The sequence below is a fragment of the Suricata suricatta genome, chromosome 9 (genome assembly GCF_006229205.1).
Source record: "Suricata suricatta isolate VVHF042 chromosome 9, meerkat_22Aug2017_6uvM2_HiC, whole genome shotgun sequence".
Taxonomy (NCBI): domain Eukaryota; kingdom Metazoa; phylum Chordata; class Mammalia; order Carnivora; family Herpestidae; genus Suricata; species Suricata suricatta.
The window spans coordinates 70,718,051-70,738,256 of record NC_043708.1 but is presented as its reverse complement, the minus strand read 5'-3'; the positions used below and the strand labels follow the sequence as shown (position 1 = coordinate 70,738,256).

At 40.2% G+C, this 20,206-nt stretch overlaps 3 gene segments (V, D, J or C); all 3 read left to right on the top strand.

Annotated features, from left to right (window-relative positions):
• Window positions 1-20,206, top strand: part of LOC115301965 — a 550,585-nt gene that overhangs the window by 344,229 nt on the left and 186,150 nt on the right.
• LOC115301990 lies at window positions 4,406-5,080 on the top strand. The segment is given in 2 exon segments: window positions 4,406-4,519; window positions 4,696-5,080. Coding segments are annotated over 2 exon segments (363 nt in total).
• Window positions 16,922-17,793, top strand: LOC115301991. The segment is given in 2 exon segments: window positions 16,922-16,982; window positions 17,164-17,793. Coding segments are annotated over 2 exon segments (357 nt in total).

Sequence of the window (20,206 nt, the reverse complement as noted above, 5' to 3'; positions counted from 1 at the left end):
TCTACAGTTGCTGGTGGTCTCCTGCTCTTTCTCTGGGCTTTTTCAGCATGGGCTGCTTACATGATGAAGGCAGCAAGGAGAATCATTCAGCCTAGTCAGCTAAGACAGAATCGTTTCTAATGTAACATAATAACAGAGGCACAGCCCATCACCTTTGCATATTGTGTTGCTTAGAAGCAAGTCACAGGTCCCTCTGAAACTCAAAGAGGGGAATGACCAAGGGCATGGACACCAGGAGGAAGGGATTTATCTCTCTACAATAGTCCACCATCTGACCCCCAAATATTCATATCTCTCCTTCTTGAAAAATACATTGACATACACTCCCAATGATCACAATGTCTCATCTCATATAGGGTCAGCTGATAGACAAAATCACATCATCTAAATGATGTCCAGGTTCAAATGCAGCGCCTGTACATCATCTGTCAAGTACAGCTCCTGGGGCACCATTCCTCTCCATTGGTCAGGCTGTGAAACAAGCCATCTGCCCAAACAACCAGAGTTCAGTCTCAAAACAGACATGAGCAGGAAGGCACAGGATAATTAGCCAGAGACATTTGGGTCCAAAAGAGGAGGAAGTGAAAGGCAGAAAGGACTTGCTGAAATCCAGCTGGGCAAACCTCATGAGCTCCTTGCTTAGATTTAAAGCCTAGAAATAATTCTCAACTGTCACCCTTTGACTTTTACTTCTGCCCTAGGAGCCCTGTCTAGTCTTTCATGAAAGGTAACACATTCACAGTTGAGTAGTTTTATGAACCTGCTTCCTGGCAGTGGAGATTGAGGGGTCTGACCTCCTCCTTTTCTTCTGTATTCTGTCCCTTTCAGTCCACGCCAGTAGTGTTTCTGCTTCCTGGGTCTTCAATGGATTTCAATGAATTTTACTCCTTAACAAAAAAAGGGGGGGGGGGGAGGCACATCCACAAATCCTTTCCAAACAACCTGTACCTGTGATCCTTACTCAGAATTCTCAGGGACCATTCTCTTGAGTATCCTAGAAGGACTATAGTTTGGTTGGAAGTTGCAACCAAATCTCTTGAATGAGTTCCTTGTGTGACAGAACACTGCCACCCCTCAATCTTCCTGAGCTTCTGATGAAAGGCTATATAGTCACACTGTCACTCTTTTTCTTAGTCTCACACTAGTTTAAGTTTGACATCTTTTTCCATTTAAGAGATTGAGAATTTTCAGATTCATCCAGTCCTAGTTCCTTTTTGTTGAACAATTCTTTCCTCGATTTATCTCTCTTCTTTTCATTTCATTAAAAGCAGCAAGAAGATTCCCAGTGAAATTTCCCCAGCTCTACCACCAAGTTCAGCCTTCTACATAACTATACGAGGCAATTTCAAAATTTTTCTACAACTACTTCCCATGGATTCCCCTCCTCCAGTTCCCAACAACATATTCTTTACTTCCTTCTGAGACTTCACTAGCAGTATGCTTAAAGCCAGATTCTTCTAACCCTTGATACAGGGCAGGTAGAGCTGTTTCTAGAAACACACTGCCAGATTTCCCTCCCTGATGCACACCAGGAAGCCAGGACCGTGCAGACAGTCACATCATACTTAAAGTCTGGCTCTCAGGCACAGACCTGAGAGGTATTTCAAAGACTGCTACTCTCCTCCCTCTATTTAATCCCAACCATTCTACATCCACCAAGTTTCTGCCTTGAGAAATACAAACTTCCATAAACAACTGAGGAAATTCAGTAGGATCACTGGCAGTGTTTGCTTCTTTTAGATAGAGACAGTGGGGGGAAATTTCTATGTATAGGACTAGAAATAGAAAGAATTCCCAAGAAATTCTTGGAGGCTGAGATCTTGGAGCTTTTGTACCTCATGAGTTCAGAGTATGAGAGGGCCAGGTAATAAAGATAGACAAGAAGGTACTAGAGTAGAGTAGAGATACTTTGTTTAATTGTTTATTTGCCAAAACTGAAATGCTTTCATAGCTCTTTCAGATAGTTAAAAGAAGAAAGTTTGGCTAGGGAACCTCAAAGGCACTTTAATATTAATTTTTGTGATTCTATGATTTGAAAAGATAAAATTTAAATTAGTCCTGCTATTGAAGTATAACTCTCGAAATGCTAGTCTTGGCACTGAAGCCAAGCCCTTGATGAAGTTTTAGTTGATAGCCCTGTGATGTTGGTCTGTATTAATATTTCTGCCACCCAGAACCCAGGGAAAGCAAAGTAAAAAGTAATGTCTAAGAATTAGGAGGCCAACTTGGGTAATCAGGAGTCAACCTATATATGAAAATAAGCACCTTTGTGAGAACATCACAGATACACACCAAAAATTGTCACACTCAGACTCCAAGTCCCAGGGTGAGATTTGCTAAAATGAATTACCTCCCAGTCTGGTAAACGTATAGATAAACCTACAGGTAAAATAGCTCCTTTTTCCATCTCCCGACCTCTTTTATTTATCCTGCTACTTGCTATTAGGAATTCCACTTCTGGTTATGTTTAGATTCATTTCTTTTTTATTTTTTCACTCAAGTGTAAATGTTAATAAGGTGATACCAGTTGTGTTCTCACATCCCTAGTGGTCTCAGTGCTCAGGACTGAGCACTTTTTGTTACAATTCCTCAGTTTCTTCAGATGTGCCCCCAGCCCTGAGAACCCATGGCCTAGAACGCTTTAAGGAGGCTGCTCCTCTGTCTGGCCTCCAGGGGGCACTCCTGTCCATTACCACAACTCTCAGAGCAGTGAGAACATGCTGACACTCTCTGGGACAGGTGAGAGGTCTGAACTTAGGATTAAAAAAAAAAAAAAGGGAACACCCTTCACCTGGCCAAGGGAATCTTTGAATTTGTTTTCAATGGGAGATGTTAAAAGCATTCCCTTAAAATTTTGAAAATTGCAAAGATTTCCAATAGTATTCTTTCTAATCTACATTTCCCTAAATGTCTTCCTGACTGCAGTAAAATAAGAAAAACGTTAGAACTGGAAGGAGAAAACACATCTACCATGAATCACAGAGAGTTGATTCCATCGCTGGGGGAAGTGGATAAATGGGCCGAGAATACCTGCTCCTCCCAGAAGACAAGGAAGCCATCACAGGCTGCAGAGGCCACGTCACAAAGACTCAGGAGCCAGCCTGAAAAGATTTCTTCTGGTAAAGATGAGACAATGCCCACATCACTGAAAACATGAATCCCATCAACGGAAACACATCAAGTATATTTGAATCCATGAGTTCCTAAAAGAATCCTCCTCAGTTACTTTTGTGGATGTATCCTGGTTGCCTGGGATTTGCTTGGGACTATTTTGTTGTTTGTCCTGAGAAACGCCTCCATCTCAGGCAAGCAGGGATGGTTTGGTCACCCTAGAGGGGATTCAGTTCATTATCCTGAAAACTGATAAAATGAGTGGAAAGAATCCTACAATTAACCTCCAAGAATGATCAAATAATTGACAAGGAAAAATTATCTTAATAAAAATACTTCAGTAAAAAAACAAGTAGAAATGATATAATTAGAATATCATCGTTTTGCAAATCAACTTCTATTCAAACAATAGATCTAGTTCTTGAGTATCAACAGTCACTAGCAACACACAGAGAGAAACACACACACACACACACACACACACACACTGAAAGACAACTTGACGTTACACCCTTCCTGTGTAAAGTACAGAACACTATGATGTCTGGGATTTGCTTTAATCTAACCAGAACCGAAAGAGGTATAGATGTGTAGGGTGATGAGGGTGTAGATGAACAAGATTGGCCGAGACTTGTTAATTGTGGAACGTGAACAATGAGTAAGTTCTCTTTCATTGCATTATTCTTTCTCTGGTAGATGTTTGAGTTTTCCATAATTAAAAACTTTAAAACAAAATAGTGAACATATAAATAAATTATCATGAATGCAAAGACCTATACTTACAATACCTACCAAATCTTATTTAAACAGTCAAAACGGAATCAAATCATCGTCAAACAATGATGTACATAAACAAGTTAAGGTACGCTTACATAGGAGAGTAGACGAAGCTGTAAAAATCACATCTCACATATGGTGAGAGATGTGGTGGCATATTATTATACAAAATGTTCAACGCAAAAAAGATTTTTAATTTGATCCCAATCCCATTGGGGATGCATATTTCCATTAAAAATACTGAAAGGAATACAACAAAATGTTATCTCTGGGTAATGTGATTATGGTTGGATATATTATCTACTTCTCTCTTTTGGTTATGTCCACATTGGACAAGTTTTCTTTCATGAAAAACCATATATGACATGTTATCAATCAGTTAGACAAGAGGAGCCTTGAGGAAGACAGAGGCAGACACAGACAGCAGGAAGTGTGACGAAGCTGACGTGTGCAAAGGCCCGCTGCCAGCTCTATAGAAGCAAGGCCACAAAGCCACCTGGCTCCAGTGACACTGCATGGGCCTGGCAGGTGTCAGGCAGAACCAGAGCCATTTCACTGGTGGGAAGGGGCCCCAGGATGCAGTCCGCAGCGCCCGCTCTCTTGTGCACAGTGGTGGCCTTCATCCTCTTTGGTAAGGAGCCTGCCACCCCTGCAGCCAGGGCCCGAGGAAGGAGGTTTGGGAAAGAAGTTAGAAGAGAACTTGTCTGTGCCTTTTCCACTTTGTTTTCTGGGTGAAAACCTGTCTATTTGTGACAGCTTTCTCGAGAGCAATGTCAGCAGCTAAGTTATTTTTTTTCTTTTCTACAGGTTCCAGCAATACGCAGAGCATCACACAATCTCCAAGTTCAGTGCAGATACAAGAGGGAGAATCTGTGACCTTGGACTGCCGTTTCACACTCAGCTATACTTACTATGTGATGAGCTGGTTTCGACAGCTTCCCAATGGAAGGATGACTGAGATCACTTATATTTATTCTGATTGGATGAGTAATAGCCAAGGACGATATTCTGTATCACATCAGAAAGGAAACAAAGCTGGAAGTCTCACCATCCCAGACTTGAGGCATACAGACTCAGGCACCTATTTCTGTGCTGTTGGAGAAACTCCACGGTGAGAGGAGGGACAGAGTGAGCCTTACAAAAACCCCCTGGGCTCAGCATGAATCAGCCACCTGCTCTAGGCTTAGGAGAAAACAACCAGAGGACAAAAAAGGGTATACAGAAGGTAGGGTGGGTGACACTAGTGGGTCTAGAGAGGAAGCTAATGAATGTTCTAGAAAAAATTTACCCACATCCGGTATCAAAGGAAGAGTTGTGGTTACAAGATCTCAGCCTCAAGACCATTTTCACTTTCAATCCAGTGCCCAGGGATGATAACATAGCCAGTGAAGATATACATCAGTCTCCTCTACCTGCCCAACATCCATCCCTCCTTTTCTGGTTGACATGACCTTGGTTTTCTCTGGATAACCAAGCCACACCTCCTGTTACTCTGCATTTGGCTTTAGATGAGGCTTACCCCAGCCTTGGACTCCCTGGCCAATTAACATAGTCCACAAGGGTTCGTTCGAGGATGGGTCCCTGACTCAAGTCTACATCCCTAAATTCAATATGAAATTCTTGTGAATATGGCTGGGGATGAAAGAGGCTAGGATATAACCCGAGCGCTGCGAACAGCACTCTTCCCACCACAAAGGAAAAACATGATCCTGAAAAGAAGAGGTGAAAATGAGCTCCCTTAACATTGTAGGCCCTGGGCTCTGCAGTGATTAGAGATGTATTCAGGATGTTTCCGTTTTACACCCCTGTTACCATCGCTTGTGTTTTCCAGAAGAAGACAAGGATTCAAGTACAAGTGACTTACTTGGGAGGTGATCCCAGGATGCATGGCAGAGGCAGTGGGCAGAGGCAGAGATAGGAAGGGAAGTCAGTTGGTGTAGCACATGTGTTTTAATAAAATCCCTACACAAATACCACCAGCATTTTTCACAGAGATAGAACAAACAATCCTAAAGTTTGTATGGACCACAGAAAACCCTAAATAGCCAGAACAATCCTGAAAAAGAAAAACAAAGCTGGAGGCATCACTAATCCAACTTCATGCTATAGTCATCATGACAGTATGGTACTGGCACAATATCTGACACCTAGATCAATGGGACAGAATAGAAAACCTAAAAACAGACCCACAACTATACAGTCAATTAATCTTTGAGAAAGCAGAAAAGAATATCCAATGGGAAAAAAGACAGTTTCTTCAACAAATGATGCTCAGAGAACTGGACAGCAACAGCAGAACCATACAAATGGACAACTTTCTGGACCATACACAAAAATAACTTCAAAATGGATGAAAAACCAAAATGCAAGACAGGAAACTATCAAATTCCCAGAAAAGAACACAGGCAGACACCTCTTTGACCTAGGCCACACAAACTTCTTAGTAGACACATTGACAGATCAAGGAAAACAAAAATAAATGTGAATAATTGGGACTTCATCAAGATAAAAAGCTTCTGCACAAGGAAGGATACAATCAATGAAAATAAAGAGCAGCGTACAGAATGAAAGAACGTATTTGCAAACAACATATCGGATAAAGGGTTAGTACCCAAAATTTAGAAAGAATTTAATCAAACTCAACACCCAAAAAGAAATAATATAGTTAACAAATGAGCAGAAGACATGAATAGATACTTTTCAAAGAAGACATTCAGATGGCCAACAGACACATGAAACGATGCTCAGCGTCACTCATCATCAGGGAAATACAAATCAAAACCACACTGAGATACCACCTCACACTGGTCAGAGTGGCTATAATGAACAAATCAAGAGACTATAGATGCTGGCGAGGGTGTGGAGAAACGGACACCCTCCTACACTGTTGATGGGAATGTAAACTGGTACAGCTGCTCTGGAAAACAGTGTGGAGGTTCCTCAAAAACCTATCACTAGAACTCCCCTATGACCCAGCAATAGCACTGCTGGGGATCTACCCAAGGGATACAGAAGTGCTGATGCACAGGAGCACATGTACCCCAATGTTCATAGCAGCACTTTCAACAATAGCCAAATCTTGGAAAGAGCCTAAATGTCCATCAACTGATGAATGGATCAAAAAGATGGGGTTTATATATACAATGGGATACTACATGGCAATGAGAAAGAATGAAATCTGGCCATTTGTAGGAAAGTGGATGGACCTCGAGGGTGTCATGGTTAGTGAAATAAGTCAGGCAGAGAAGGACAGATACCATATGTTTTCACTCATAGGTCTAACAGAAGAAACCTAACAGGGGACCATGGGAAGGGGGGAGGGGGTTAGGGAGAGGGAGGGAGGCAAATCATGAGAGACTCTTGAATACTGAAAACAAACTGAGGGCTGAATAGGTAGGGGGGAAAGAGAAGGGGGGTGATGGTCATGGAGGGGAGCACTTGTGGGGAAGAGCACTGGGTGTTATATGGAAATAAACTATTTTTTTTAAAGATGACAACATTGGGTGAACGAATTAACCAAACAAAGTACTTTAAAATTACTTTTTAAAACTCTTGGCTTGCTGCCGGTGAGACGTTACAACTGTTCCTCAGAGTCTCAGATTAGATCAGTTGTTCAGCCCTTTGCTCCCACATCATTTGTTATTATGTACCTGTTATTATACTGAACATTTAACTGTTCTCTCCCCTTTCAGACTCTTCCTGCTCAGGGGCAGCTTGCTTCATGCTGCCAGATTGATTTCCCAACTGTGTCCCTCCAAAGAATCTTGCTTGCTCTAGACTTCTGGATTCCTTGCGAGACTGTGCCTAATCTCAAATCCTGCTCCTGCTAGCTGCTTCCCCAGAAATATGTTTCCTCCACATTTCTACCTTCCGATCTCTCAAAACCTAGCTCATGTGTTTGATGTTTCTGAGGATAGGCCAGAAGCAATGATTATGCCTAGATCTCGTATTTTGGTTTCTAGTACCGTTTTTCGATAAAAGGAACCAAAGCTCTTGGAGAAATGGCTGATTCTAGGGCTGGGGCAGTGAATATGTAAGCTAAATCTGAAGCATCTTATAGTGTTCAAAAAACAACCAGCACCACGAATGATGGACCTATGTTAAGGGGACATAGGAGCCAACTAGGAAATCTTGCAGTCAAAGCTGAACAATTTGAGCAACAAAATAAAGTCGTGTTGAGTAATAATCCAAAGTACAAAATAAATATCCAACAGTCGCTGATATAAATAAATTATTGAAAAAATAAATCAGACAGGACAACAAACCTCCCATGTTTAAGATCTAAATAATTGATATAGACACTCCACATTTCTCACTCTTCAAGTGTGGGCTGCACATAGTGACCTCTTTCCAAAATGGGCAGTATAAAAAGGGTGACAAAAGGGCAACAGTGAATTGGGACTCCTGGGTGCCTCAATTGCTTAATCATCCATTTCTTGGTTTTGGTGCAGGTCATTATCTCACAGTTTGTGAGATCGAGCCCTGTATTAGACTCTGCATTAACCATGCAGAGCCTGTTTGGGATTCATTCTCTCTCTCTCTCTCTCTCTCTCTCTCTCTCTCTCTCTCTCTCTGCCCCTCCCCTGCTCACTCTATCTTTCTCTCCAAATAAATGAATATACTTAAACAAAAAAAAAAAAAAAAAAAAAAGAGCAACGGGAAGAAACTTGACAAACACCAGCTTAGCTCGCTGATCATGATCAACATCACCAGAGATAAGTCACGTTGATAGCATGTGCCCTTGATATGATGTGAAGAGAGATGGCACTTTACCCCTGTGGTCTCCCTCCTCAAAACCCATAACCCCAGTCTAATCATGAGGAAATCATCCGGAAAATTCCAGTTGAGGGACATTCTGCAAAACATCTGACTAATACTCCTAAAAATTGTCAAGATCATCAAAAGTAAGAAAAATCTGAGGGGTGCCTAGGTGGCTCAGTCAGTTGACTGTCTGACTATTTTGGTTAACAATAATATATCAGCATCAGCTTGTTAATTGTAGCAAATGTACCATTATAAAGATGTTAAAAGTAAGAGAAACTGGGTGTGCAGGATATGACAACTATGTGTACTATCTTCTCAAACTTTCTATAAATCCAAAACCGTTCTAAAATTAAACATTTATTATAAAAACTTACAAATCTGTAGGTTACACATGACCTGAATTTTGTGGAGGGAGAATTACAATTTTATGTACAGCCATATTATTATAAATATACCAAAAAAGTCTTGAACTGTGCTGTCTGTACATAGTCACTACCTACCTATGAATCTTGAACACTTGGATTGTGACTAATACAAATTAAGATGTGTTGTAAGTATAAAATATACACCAAGTTTTAAAGACTTAGTTTGAAGAAAAGAATGTAAACAATATCAATATTTTTTATTGACTAATATTGAGATATTTTGAGCAGTGCATGGCGGATCAGTCAGTAAGTGTCTACTTTGGCTCAGGTCATGATCTCACAATTCCTGAGTTTGAGTCCCACATCAGGCTCCAGGCTGTCAACTCAGAGCCTGGAGCCTGCTTTGGATTCTGTGTCTCCCTCTCTCTCTGCCTCTACCCAACTTGCACTCTGTTTCTCTTTCTCTCAAAAATGAATAAACATTTACAAATTTTAAAAAATAAATGATATTTCAGTTTATCAGTTTAAATAAAATATATTTATTTATTTATTTATTTATGGTTTCTTTTGATTTTGCTACTAAAAATATATAAACTATTTAAGTGGCTCACATTGTAATTCTCTTGATTACAGTGGTCTAAAAGGATAGACATGAAATGTTAGTAATAGTTATTCTTGGTAGTGGAATTCAGGGTAATTTATTTAGCTTTCCTTTTTCTAATTTTTCTTCAATAAATGTGTTTCTTGTACAATATAAAGGTGATTATATAAAAGGCAGAGAGAACTACTGCTATGAAATGTCACACTAAATGATAGAAGCAACAAAAAAACATATCAAGCCAGAGAGTTATTAATTAATTATTCACGCATTCATTTGAATATACATATATTAAGTATCCCATGTACAATGCACCAGGACAGTTGTTGGGAATATAAATACACAAAAAAAGATGAGCAATAATTATTTCCTACAAGTTCACAGTCCACTTGGCAAGTTAGGCTTATAAATAAAATTTTCAAACACTCCATGGTCTGTGATACTATGAGATTACTATAGTCAATTCTCCTTTATTTCTTGCTTTAAATGCTGTTGTTTTCCTGCCTCCAAACTTAGTCTAACTCTTTGTCCACACTTGGATTGCAGCTAATACCTGTATGCTAATGACTATGACTCTAACCTTAATTTTGCTCAAGATCCATGTAAACATCCCACATCCTTTTGGTCAGATGACCCTTGAGCCGTATAAAATGCATAAGCCTAAAACCATAATCTCTCCACCTCCCCTACTCCAAGCTCTCTGCCTCTATATTTCTTGTCTTTTTTTTTTCTTTAGCATTCATTCATTTTGAGAGACAGAGAGAGACAAAATTCCAGGAGCAGGGGAGAGGCAGAGAGAGAGGGAGACACAGGATCAGAAACAAGCTCCAGGGTCTGAGCTGTCAGCACAGAACCCGACACGGGGTTCGAACCCACAAACCATGAGATCATGACCTGAGCTGAAGTTGAACACTTAACCAACTGAGCCACCCAGATGCCCCAGTATTTCTTGTCTTAGTTAATGATACTATGTGCCTCCGAGCTCTGCATAAAAGTTAGATTTAGATTTTACTTCATTTCTCATAATTTTTTAGCCTTAGCCCAGCACAAGCTCACAAATGATTCACCTTGAGCTATCAATTCAACCTCATCTCCTGACACATCTTTCGCCAACATTGACCTAGAAATACCAAAATACTAAATTCATGAAATATCTTGTCTCCATCCTTCCCTCTACCCTTCCCTTTGTTTGGAGTTTCCAACCTTATCACCACCTCCTCCTCATTGTCCTCTGACTTCTCTCTGAAGCCTTCCTTGATCTTCTAGGCAAATTTAAGGTCTCTCTCCTCTGGCTCCCTTTAAAATGTGTACGTACTTCCAAAATAGCACTTATCTCCTCATATATTTTTATATTTATTGCCTGCTTCCTCTGGGATACTTAATTGCTTGAGACCAAGAATTATGTCCCTTTCACCTCAATATTCCCAATACTACACTGATCACATCTTCCTTCACCTTTCCTACTCTACTGGGGTCACTCTTAGAACATTCCTCGAGTGCCCCAACCAGGCTTCCACTTCTGGGTTTTTTTAATAGAATATTCTTGCATCTATCATAGGAGCACATGTACCCCAATGTTGATAGCAGCAATGTCAACAATAGCCAAAACATGGAAGGAGCCTAAATGTCCGTCACCTGATGAGTGGATCAGGAAGATGTGGTATATATACACGATGGAGTACTACATGGCAATGAGAGGGAATGACATATGGCCATTTGTAGGAAAGTGGATGGACCTTGAGGGTGTCATGCTGAGCGATGTAAGCCAGGCAGAGAAAGACAGAAACCATATGTTTGCACTCATAGGTCTAACAGGAAAACAGGAGAGACCTAATGGAGAACCAGGGGGAGCGGAGGAGGGAGAGAGAGTTGGGGAGAGAGAGGGATACAAAACTTGAGAGACTATTGAATGCTGAAAATGAACTGAGAGTTGAAGGGGATGGGGGAGGGGGGAAAAGAGGTGGTGGTGATGGTGGAGGGCACTTATGGGGAAGAGCACTGGGTGTTGTATGGAAAACAACTTGACAATAAAATATTGAAAAAAAAGAATATTCTTGCATCTAATGGTTCCCTTCATCCCATAATTCAGATCCCTGCTAAAATGCCACCTCATCAGAGAAGTTTTTCCTTCAACCCTACATAGGTACTCACCCAACTGATCCCTCTTTCCCCTTACCCTGTCTCACAGTCTTTCATGGCAATCATCGTTAGCAAACATCATGTTATATGTTTGTTGGCATATATTTTTACCTGTATCTCCACCAGAATATAAGCATCAAGAAGCCTGGGACTTCATTTGAGTTATTCAACAAATAAATAAAGATCTGATGAATGTGTAAAGAAATAAATGATGTTATTTATCACCTACACATGACACTGTCTCTTTTCCATTTCTCCTTCATCTAAAATGAATCCCCTTCATTTTATTTTCATCAAACCACATATCTAGGATAAAAGAAGGATTAAGACACAAAACTCCAGGGGCGCCTGGGTGGCTTAGTCAGCTAAGCCTCCAACTTCGGCTCAGGTCAAATCTCACGTTCGTGGGTTCGGGCCCTGCGTCAGGCTCTGTGCTGACAGCTAGCTCAGAGCCTGGAGCCTGCTTTCAGTTCTGTGTCTTCTTCTCTCTCTGCCCCTCCCCCTCTCATGCTCTGTCTCTCTCTGTATCAAAAATAAATAAAACATTAAAAAATTTAAAAAGACACAAAACTCCAAAAATTGACAAGTAAAATAAGACTCAGTAAGAAATAATATAACTTGAAAAGGGGCAACGGTTTATTAAATTTGTTTTGAGAATGTATTTTACTTTCTAATTCATTTATTCAACAGATACTTATACCACATCTATCATTTGTTCTTTGGGAAAAGCTCTCCCATACATTTGTATCACTGTTCATAGTTTACAGGTCCTTTCTGACATTCCAATGTATCCTCATAAACAGTTTTTTTCCTAGAGGCTGCCCAGAATTCCTAGCAGTCTCCTGCCCTTTCTTTGGGCTTTTTTTTTCCATAATATTTTATTGTCAAATTGTTTTCCATACAACACCCAGTGCTCTTCCCCATAAGTGCCCTCCTCCATCACCACCACCTCTTTTCCCCCCTTCCCCATCCCCTTCAACTCTCAGTTCATTTTCAGCATTCCATAGTCTCTCAAGTTTTGCATCCCTCTCTCTCCCCAACTCTCTTTCCCTCTTCCGCTCCCCCTGGTCCTCCATTAGGTTTCTCCTGTTTTCCTGTTAGACCTATGAGTGCAAACATATCGTTTTTGTCCTTCTCTGCCTGGCTTATTTCGCTTAGCATGACACCCTCAAGGTCCATCCACTTTCCTACAAATGGCCATATTGCATTCTTTCTCATTGCCATGTGTATATATACCACATCTTCTTGATCCACTCATCAGGTGATGGACATGGGCTTTTTTAACATGGCTGCCTACATGATCAAGTCATTAAGAAGAATCTCTTATCCTACTTGGCTAAGACAGAATCATTTCTAATGTAATATAAAAACAGAGGCCCAGCCCATCACCTTTGCATATTATATTGGTTCGAAGCAAGTCACAGGTCCCTCCTACACTCAAGAGAGAGGATTACCCAAAGGTATGGACACCAGAAGTCAGGGATTTATCTCTCTACCACAGTCCACCATCCGACCCCCAAAATTCATATCCCTCCTACTTGCAAAATACATTCACACACACTCCCAAAAATCTCAAGAGTCTCATCTAATATAACATCAGCTCATAGACAAAATCTCTTCTCATCTAAGCTGCCGAAGTCTAAATGCAGCTCCTGGGTATCATCTCTCTAAGTACAATTCCTGGGGCACAATTCCACTCCATTTGTCAAGCTGTGAAACAAGTGACTTCTCCCTAACACATCTAGATTATAGTGTTAGATTGGACATGACCAGGAAAACACAAGGTAATTGCTATAGACATTTTGGGTCCAGAAGAGGGGGAAATGAAAGGTCGAAAGTACTCACTGAAATCCAGCTGGGCAAACCTTAGGATTTCCTTGATTAGATTTAAGGCCTGGAAGTAATTCTCAACAGTGCCCCCTTGGCTTTTACTTCTGCCTTCAGAGTTCTCTCTCTTCCTTCACAAAAGGTAACACATGTATCCAGTTGAGTAGTTTTATAAAGCTGCATCTTGGCAGTAGAATTCTAGGGGTCTGATCTCCTCCTTTTATTCTGTATTCTGTCCCTTTTGATCCAAGCTGTTAGTGTTGATTTCAACAAGGTTTAACTCCTTTAGAAAATAGAACACTCACAGATCCCTTCCAGATAATGTATACCTGTGGCCCCTGCTCTAATGGCTGAGGGACCATTCTCATAAGCTTCCCAGAAGCCCAATTGTCTGGTTGGAAGTTATATTCGAAACACTTGAAAAACCTCCTTGTGTGACTGAATATTCCCACCTTTCAGTCTTTCCTGAGATTTTGAGCAAAGGCTATGTGGTCACACTATCAGTTTTTTTCCCCTTATATTAAGTTTAGCATCTTTTTCCATTTGAAGAGATTGAGAATTTTCAGATTCACCCAGTCCTGGTTCCTTTTTGTTGAACAATTTTTTCCTTGATTTATCTCTCTCCTTTACATTACACCTTCATACTTTGCTTTAAAATGTCCCTACCTCTACAACCAAGTTCAGCCTTCCACATAACTATAAGAGGCAATTTCAAAATTTTTCTACAACGGCTTGACATGGATTCCCCCTCCTCCAGTTCCCAATAACACATTCTTTACTTCCTTCTGAAACTTCACTAGCAGTATCCTTAAAACCAGATTCTCCTAACCCTTAATATAGGGCAGATAGAGCTGTATCTAGAAGCACATTGCCAGATTTCCCTCCCTGATGCACACCAGGAAGCCAGGACCATGCAGACAGTCACATCATAACTTAAAGTCTGACCTTCAGGAACAAACCTGCGAGATATTTCAAGGACTGTTTCTCTCCTCCCTCCATCTATTCCCAACTGTTTTATGTCCGCCATGTTTCTACATCCAGAATATATATAAACTCCCAGAAACAACTTAGAGGAAGTCAGTAGGACCACTACCACTATTTTGCTTCTTTTAGGTAGAAACAGTGGGAGGAAAATTCTTTGTATATGACGAGAAATATAAAGAATTCCCACCGAGTGTAGGCTGAGAATTCTTGCATTTCTTGTATCCCATGAGTTCAGAATATAAGAGGGCCATGCAATGATACAGAGAAGAAGATACTAAATATGGTAGCTATGTTTTATGTTTGTTTGTTTGTCTGCTGAAATGAAATTCTCCCATGGCTTTTTTCAGATCTTGAAAATAAGGAAGTTTGGCTGGGAAGCCTCAAAAGGCTCTTTAATTCTAATTTTATTTTCTGATTCTCTGATTTGAACAGATAAAATTTAAATGGGTACTGGTGTTGAAGTATAACTATCAAAATGCTAGTCTTGGCACTGAAGCCAAGCCCTTGATGAAGTTTCAGTAATGTTGGTCCCTATCATATTCCAGCCACCTAAAACCCAGGAAAAGCTGAGTGAAAAGTAGGGTCTAAGAACCAGGAGGCCAACTTGGGTAATCAGCAGTCAACTTACATAGTAAATGAACACCTTCGTGGGCACATTATAGATACACACCAAAATCTGTCACACTCAAACTGCAAGTTCCAGGGTTAGATTTCCTAAAGTGGATTACCTCCCAGCCTGGTAAACCTACAGGTAAAATATCTCTTTTTTCCATCCGCTGACAACTTTTCTTTGCCTTGCTACTTACTATTCTGCTGTAATTCTGCTTCTGGTTATGTTTAGATTTATTTCAGAGCAATTGCTTTCATTTCCTTTTTATTTTTTCACTCAAGTGTAAACGTTAATATGGTGATACTAAAATGTGTCCCCACATCCCCAGTGGTCTGGGTGCTCAGAACTGAGCACTTTTTGATACAACTCCTCAATTTCTTCTAATGTGCCCCAGCCCTGAGAACCACTGGCCTAGAGTATTTTAAGGCTGCTGCTCCTCGGTCTGGCCTCCAGGGGGCCATCATGCCCACTAACAACTCTCAGAGGAATGAGAACAAACTGACACTCTCTGGGACACGTGAGAGGACTGAATTTAGGACAAAAAAAGAATAAACTGAAAAGTAGACGCCTAAATACTTTTGAGGTAATTGAGGCAGAGTCTCTTTAAAATTCTCCTAAAATTTAGGAATGTCTGTGAGCAACTCTTTCCCAGGCTCGTAAACCTCTCCCTTGGGAGAGGCTCCCCATTTCATCATCATTTCTTTGGGCAAGATACACTTTATAACAGTGGTTATAAAGGTTCATCCTTTATAACAAATCCTTCTTGGAGGAATAACTCGGTCAGAAGAATTTGCTCCTTGTCTTGAGCAGGTCACCTAACCTTTACATGTACCCACTGGCACTCACGTCATGTTTGATTCTTCTGAAATGACAACTGCAGCAGCCAGCATCTCAGTGTTTTCTAGAATAGTTCTCAGAAACAGCCTGGGAAAACAGCACAAGGTTTTGTCGTTAAAGGTAAAGATACATCAGACTGATGGTGAGTTGAGAGGTTGGGAGGGCCCAGGAACCTGATTAGTTCAAGGCGCTCAGGAACTGTCAGAATAAACATTCATCTGCCCACCTATCTGGTTAAGAATCAGCAGTGGACTCTGAGACAATGATCTTTTATGAACAAACTTGTCTAATCTCCTTTGAAAAGAAAATATTATTACAAAGAAATTAGAGAAAAAAAGTATACCAATTTTAAAAGACGCAATGACTATGAACAAATGGTTTCCAAATTTAAAAAATAGCAAATACAAATATGAAAACGATACAACTTCACCGATAAACAAATGCACATGAAAACAACAAAGGTGCTCTTACACAGCAGAGCAGTATGAAGCTATAAAAACCACATTTCACATACGGTTGAATGACATCATGGCATATTCATACACATAATGTTGACACAAAAACAATTTTTTACTTAATCCCAATCCCATTAGAGTATGCATACTTGCATTAAAAATACTTAAAGAAATACAACAAAATGTTATCTCTGGGTAATGAGATGATGATTGGATTTTATTGTCTACTTTCTTCCTTTTGGTTATGTCCACATCGGACAAGCTTTCTTTCATGAAAAGGCATACACGACATGTTATCGATCAGGTAGACAAGAGAGGTCTGGAGGAAGATGGGAGGCAGACACAGACAGCAGGCAGTGTGACGAAGCTGACGTGTGCAAAGGCCCATAGTGACACTGCATGGGCCTGGCAGGTGACAGGCAGAACCAGAGCCATTTCACTGGCGGGAAGGGGCCCCAGGATGCAGTCCGCAGCGCCCGCTCTCTTGTGCACAGTGGTGGCCTTCATCCTCTTTGGTAAGGAGCCTACCACCCCTGCAGCCAGGGCCCAAGGGAGGGGGGTTGGGAAAGAAGTTAAAAGAGGAGAACTTAACTGTGCCTTTTCCACTTTGTTTTCTGGGTGAAAACCTGTCTATTTGTGACAGCTTTATTGGGAGCAATGTCAGCAGCTAAGTTATTTTTTTCTTCTTTTCTACAGGTTCCAGCAATATGCAGAGTGTCACACAATCTCCAAGTTCAGTACAAAGACCAGAGGGAGAATCTGTGACCTTGGACTGCCGTTTCACACTCAGCTATACTTATTATATGATGAGCTGGTTTCAACAGCTTTCCAATGGAAAGATGACTGAGATCATTAATCTTTATTCTGCTGGCATGAGCACTAGGAAAGAACGATATTCACATCAGAGAGGAAACAAAGCTGGAAGTCTCACCATCACAGGCTTGATGCCTACAGACTCAGCCACCTATTTCTGTGCTGTTGGAGAAGCTCCACGGTGAGAGGAGTGACAAGAGAGCCTGGACTTAGCATGAATCAGCCACCTGCTCCAGGCTTAGGAGAAAACAACCCGCAAGAAGAAAAAAGTAGACAGAAGGCAGGGTGGGGGGCACTGATGGATCTAGAGTGGAAGCTGCCAAACGGTCCAGCAACAATCTTCCCACAACTGGTTCAAAGAAACAGTTGTGATTACAAGATCCCAGCTTCAACAGTACATTCACCTCGAAATCTAGTGCCTAAAGCTGATCACATTGCATTGGGCTCCACACAGTGCATGAAGCCTGCTTGGGATTCTCTCTCCTCTCTCTCTCTCTCTCTCTCTCTCTCTCTCTCTCTCTCTCTCTCTCCCCTCCCCCTCTCTCTCCCTTGGCCCCTCTCCCCTGCTCATGCTCTCTCTCTCTCTCTCTCAAATATAATAAAATTCAAATTTACAAAATGTCTTAAAAAAATAAGAAAAATCTGAGAAATTGTCATAGCTGAGAGGAGCCTAAGGAGACATGAAAATTCAATGTAATGTGGTCTCCTAGTGGGAATCTGCAGGAGATAAAGACATTGGGTAAAATCAAAGTAAATCGACCAAAGTGTGAACTTTAGTCAATAATAATATATCAGTATCAGCTCTTTAATTGTGGCAAATATTACTATGTGAGACATTAATAGCAAGGGAAACTGGGTGTGCAGAATACAGAAAGTATGTGTACTATCACCGCAACTTTTCTGTAAATCTAAAACTGTTCTAAAATTAAACATTTATTATAAAAACTTACAAAACTGTAGGTTTCACATGACCTGAACTTTGTGGAGAGAGAATTACAATTTTATGTACAGCCATATCATTATAAATGTATCAAAAAAGTCTTGAAGTGTGCTGTCCATACATAGCCACTAGTTACGTGTGACTCTTGAACACTTAGATTGTGACGATTTCAAATTAAGGTCTGCTGTAGGTGTAAAGTATATAAGTTTCAAAGACTTACATGAAGAAAAGAATGTAAACAGTCTAATTAATATTTTTATTGACTAATGTTGAATTGATATTTTGGGCTTATCAGGTTAAATAGAATATATTTTTATATTAATTTTATATGTTGACTTATAGTTTCTTTTCATGTGGCTGCTAAAAAATTTAAATTACTTCTGTGGCTCACATTGTATTTCTATTGATTGCAGTGGTCTAAGAGATAGTCATGAAATGTTAATAATACTTATTCTTGGTAGTGGAATTCAGGGCAATTGTTTTAGCCTTCCTTTTTCTAATTTTTCTCAATAAATGTGTGCTCCTTGTATAATAAAAAAGTAATAAAAATAAAAAAGACACATAGAACTATTGCTATGAAATGTCACACTAAAGGATGGAAGCACCAAGCAGAAATGTCAAGCCAGAGAATCCTTCATTAATTAATTATTCATCCATTCATTTGAATACGCATGTATTAAGTATCCCATGTACAAAGCACTGGGACAGTTGCTGGGGCTACAAATACACAAAAAAAGATGAGCTATAATTATTTCCCATAAGCTCACAGTTACTTGACAAGTTAGGCTTGTAAATAAAATTTTTGAATATTCTAAGGTCACTGACACTATAGGATTCCTGTAGTCAATTCTCCTCTATTTCCTGCCTTAAATGTTGCTGAGGTTTTTTTCACTCCAACCTTAGTCTGATTCTCTGTCCACACCTGGATTGCAACTAATAACTGTGTGCTAATGACTATGCCTCTAACCTTGATTTGCTCCAGACCTATGTATACAGCCCACAACCTTTTGGTCAGATGACCCTTGAGCAGTATAAAATATATAAGCCTAAAACCATAATCCTTTCACCTCCCCTATTTCAAGCTCTTCGTTTCTGTATTTCTTGTCTTAGTTAATGATACTGTCTTACCTCACAGTTCTGTGTAAAAGGCAGATTTGGGTATTTTACTTCACTTCTCACAATTTTTTAGACTTAGCCTGGCACAAGCCCACATATGATTCACCCTTAGCTACCAATTCAACCTCCTCTCCTGACACATCTCTCACCAACGTTGACCTAGATATACCAAAATACTAAATTCAAGAAATACCATAAGTTAACACATCTCTTGTCTCATCCTTCCCTCTAGCCTTTCCTTTGTTTGGAATTCCCAACCTCATCACCACCTCCTCATGGTCCTCTGATTTCTCCTCTCTGAAGCTTAATTTAAGGTCTAGGCAAATTTAAGATCTTTCCTCTGGCTCCCTTTGAAATTTGTACATACTTCCAGCATAGCACTTCTCTCCCTATACATTTTTGTATTTATTGCCTGCTTCCTCTAAGATACTCAATTTTTTGAGAGCAAGAATATCTCTTTCACCTCGATATTCCCAACATTACACAGAACATGACAAGTAGAAGACTCTCGAGTTTACTGAATATTTCCCATCTTCCTCACCTTTCCTACTCTACTGGGGTCATTCTTACCCCCTGGAATAATTCCTTGAGTTCCCCGAGCAGGCTTCCACCTCTGGGTTTTCTTATTTGAATATTGTTACTTTAAATGTTTGCCTTCAGCCCATCACTCAGATCACTGCTGAAATGCCACCTCATCAGAGAAGTCTCTGCCTCACATTTTTTCATGGCAATCATCATTAGTAGACATAATATTATATATTTGTTGGCATATTTTATCTGTCCATCCACCAGAATATAAGCATCAAGAAGCCTATGACTTTGTCTGAATTATTCAACAAATGAATAAAGATCTGCTGTGTGTATAAAGAA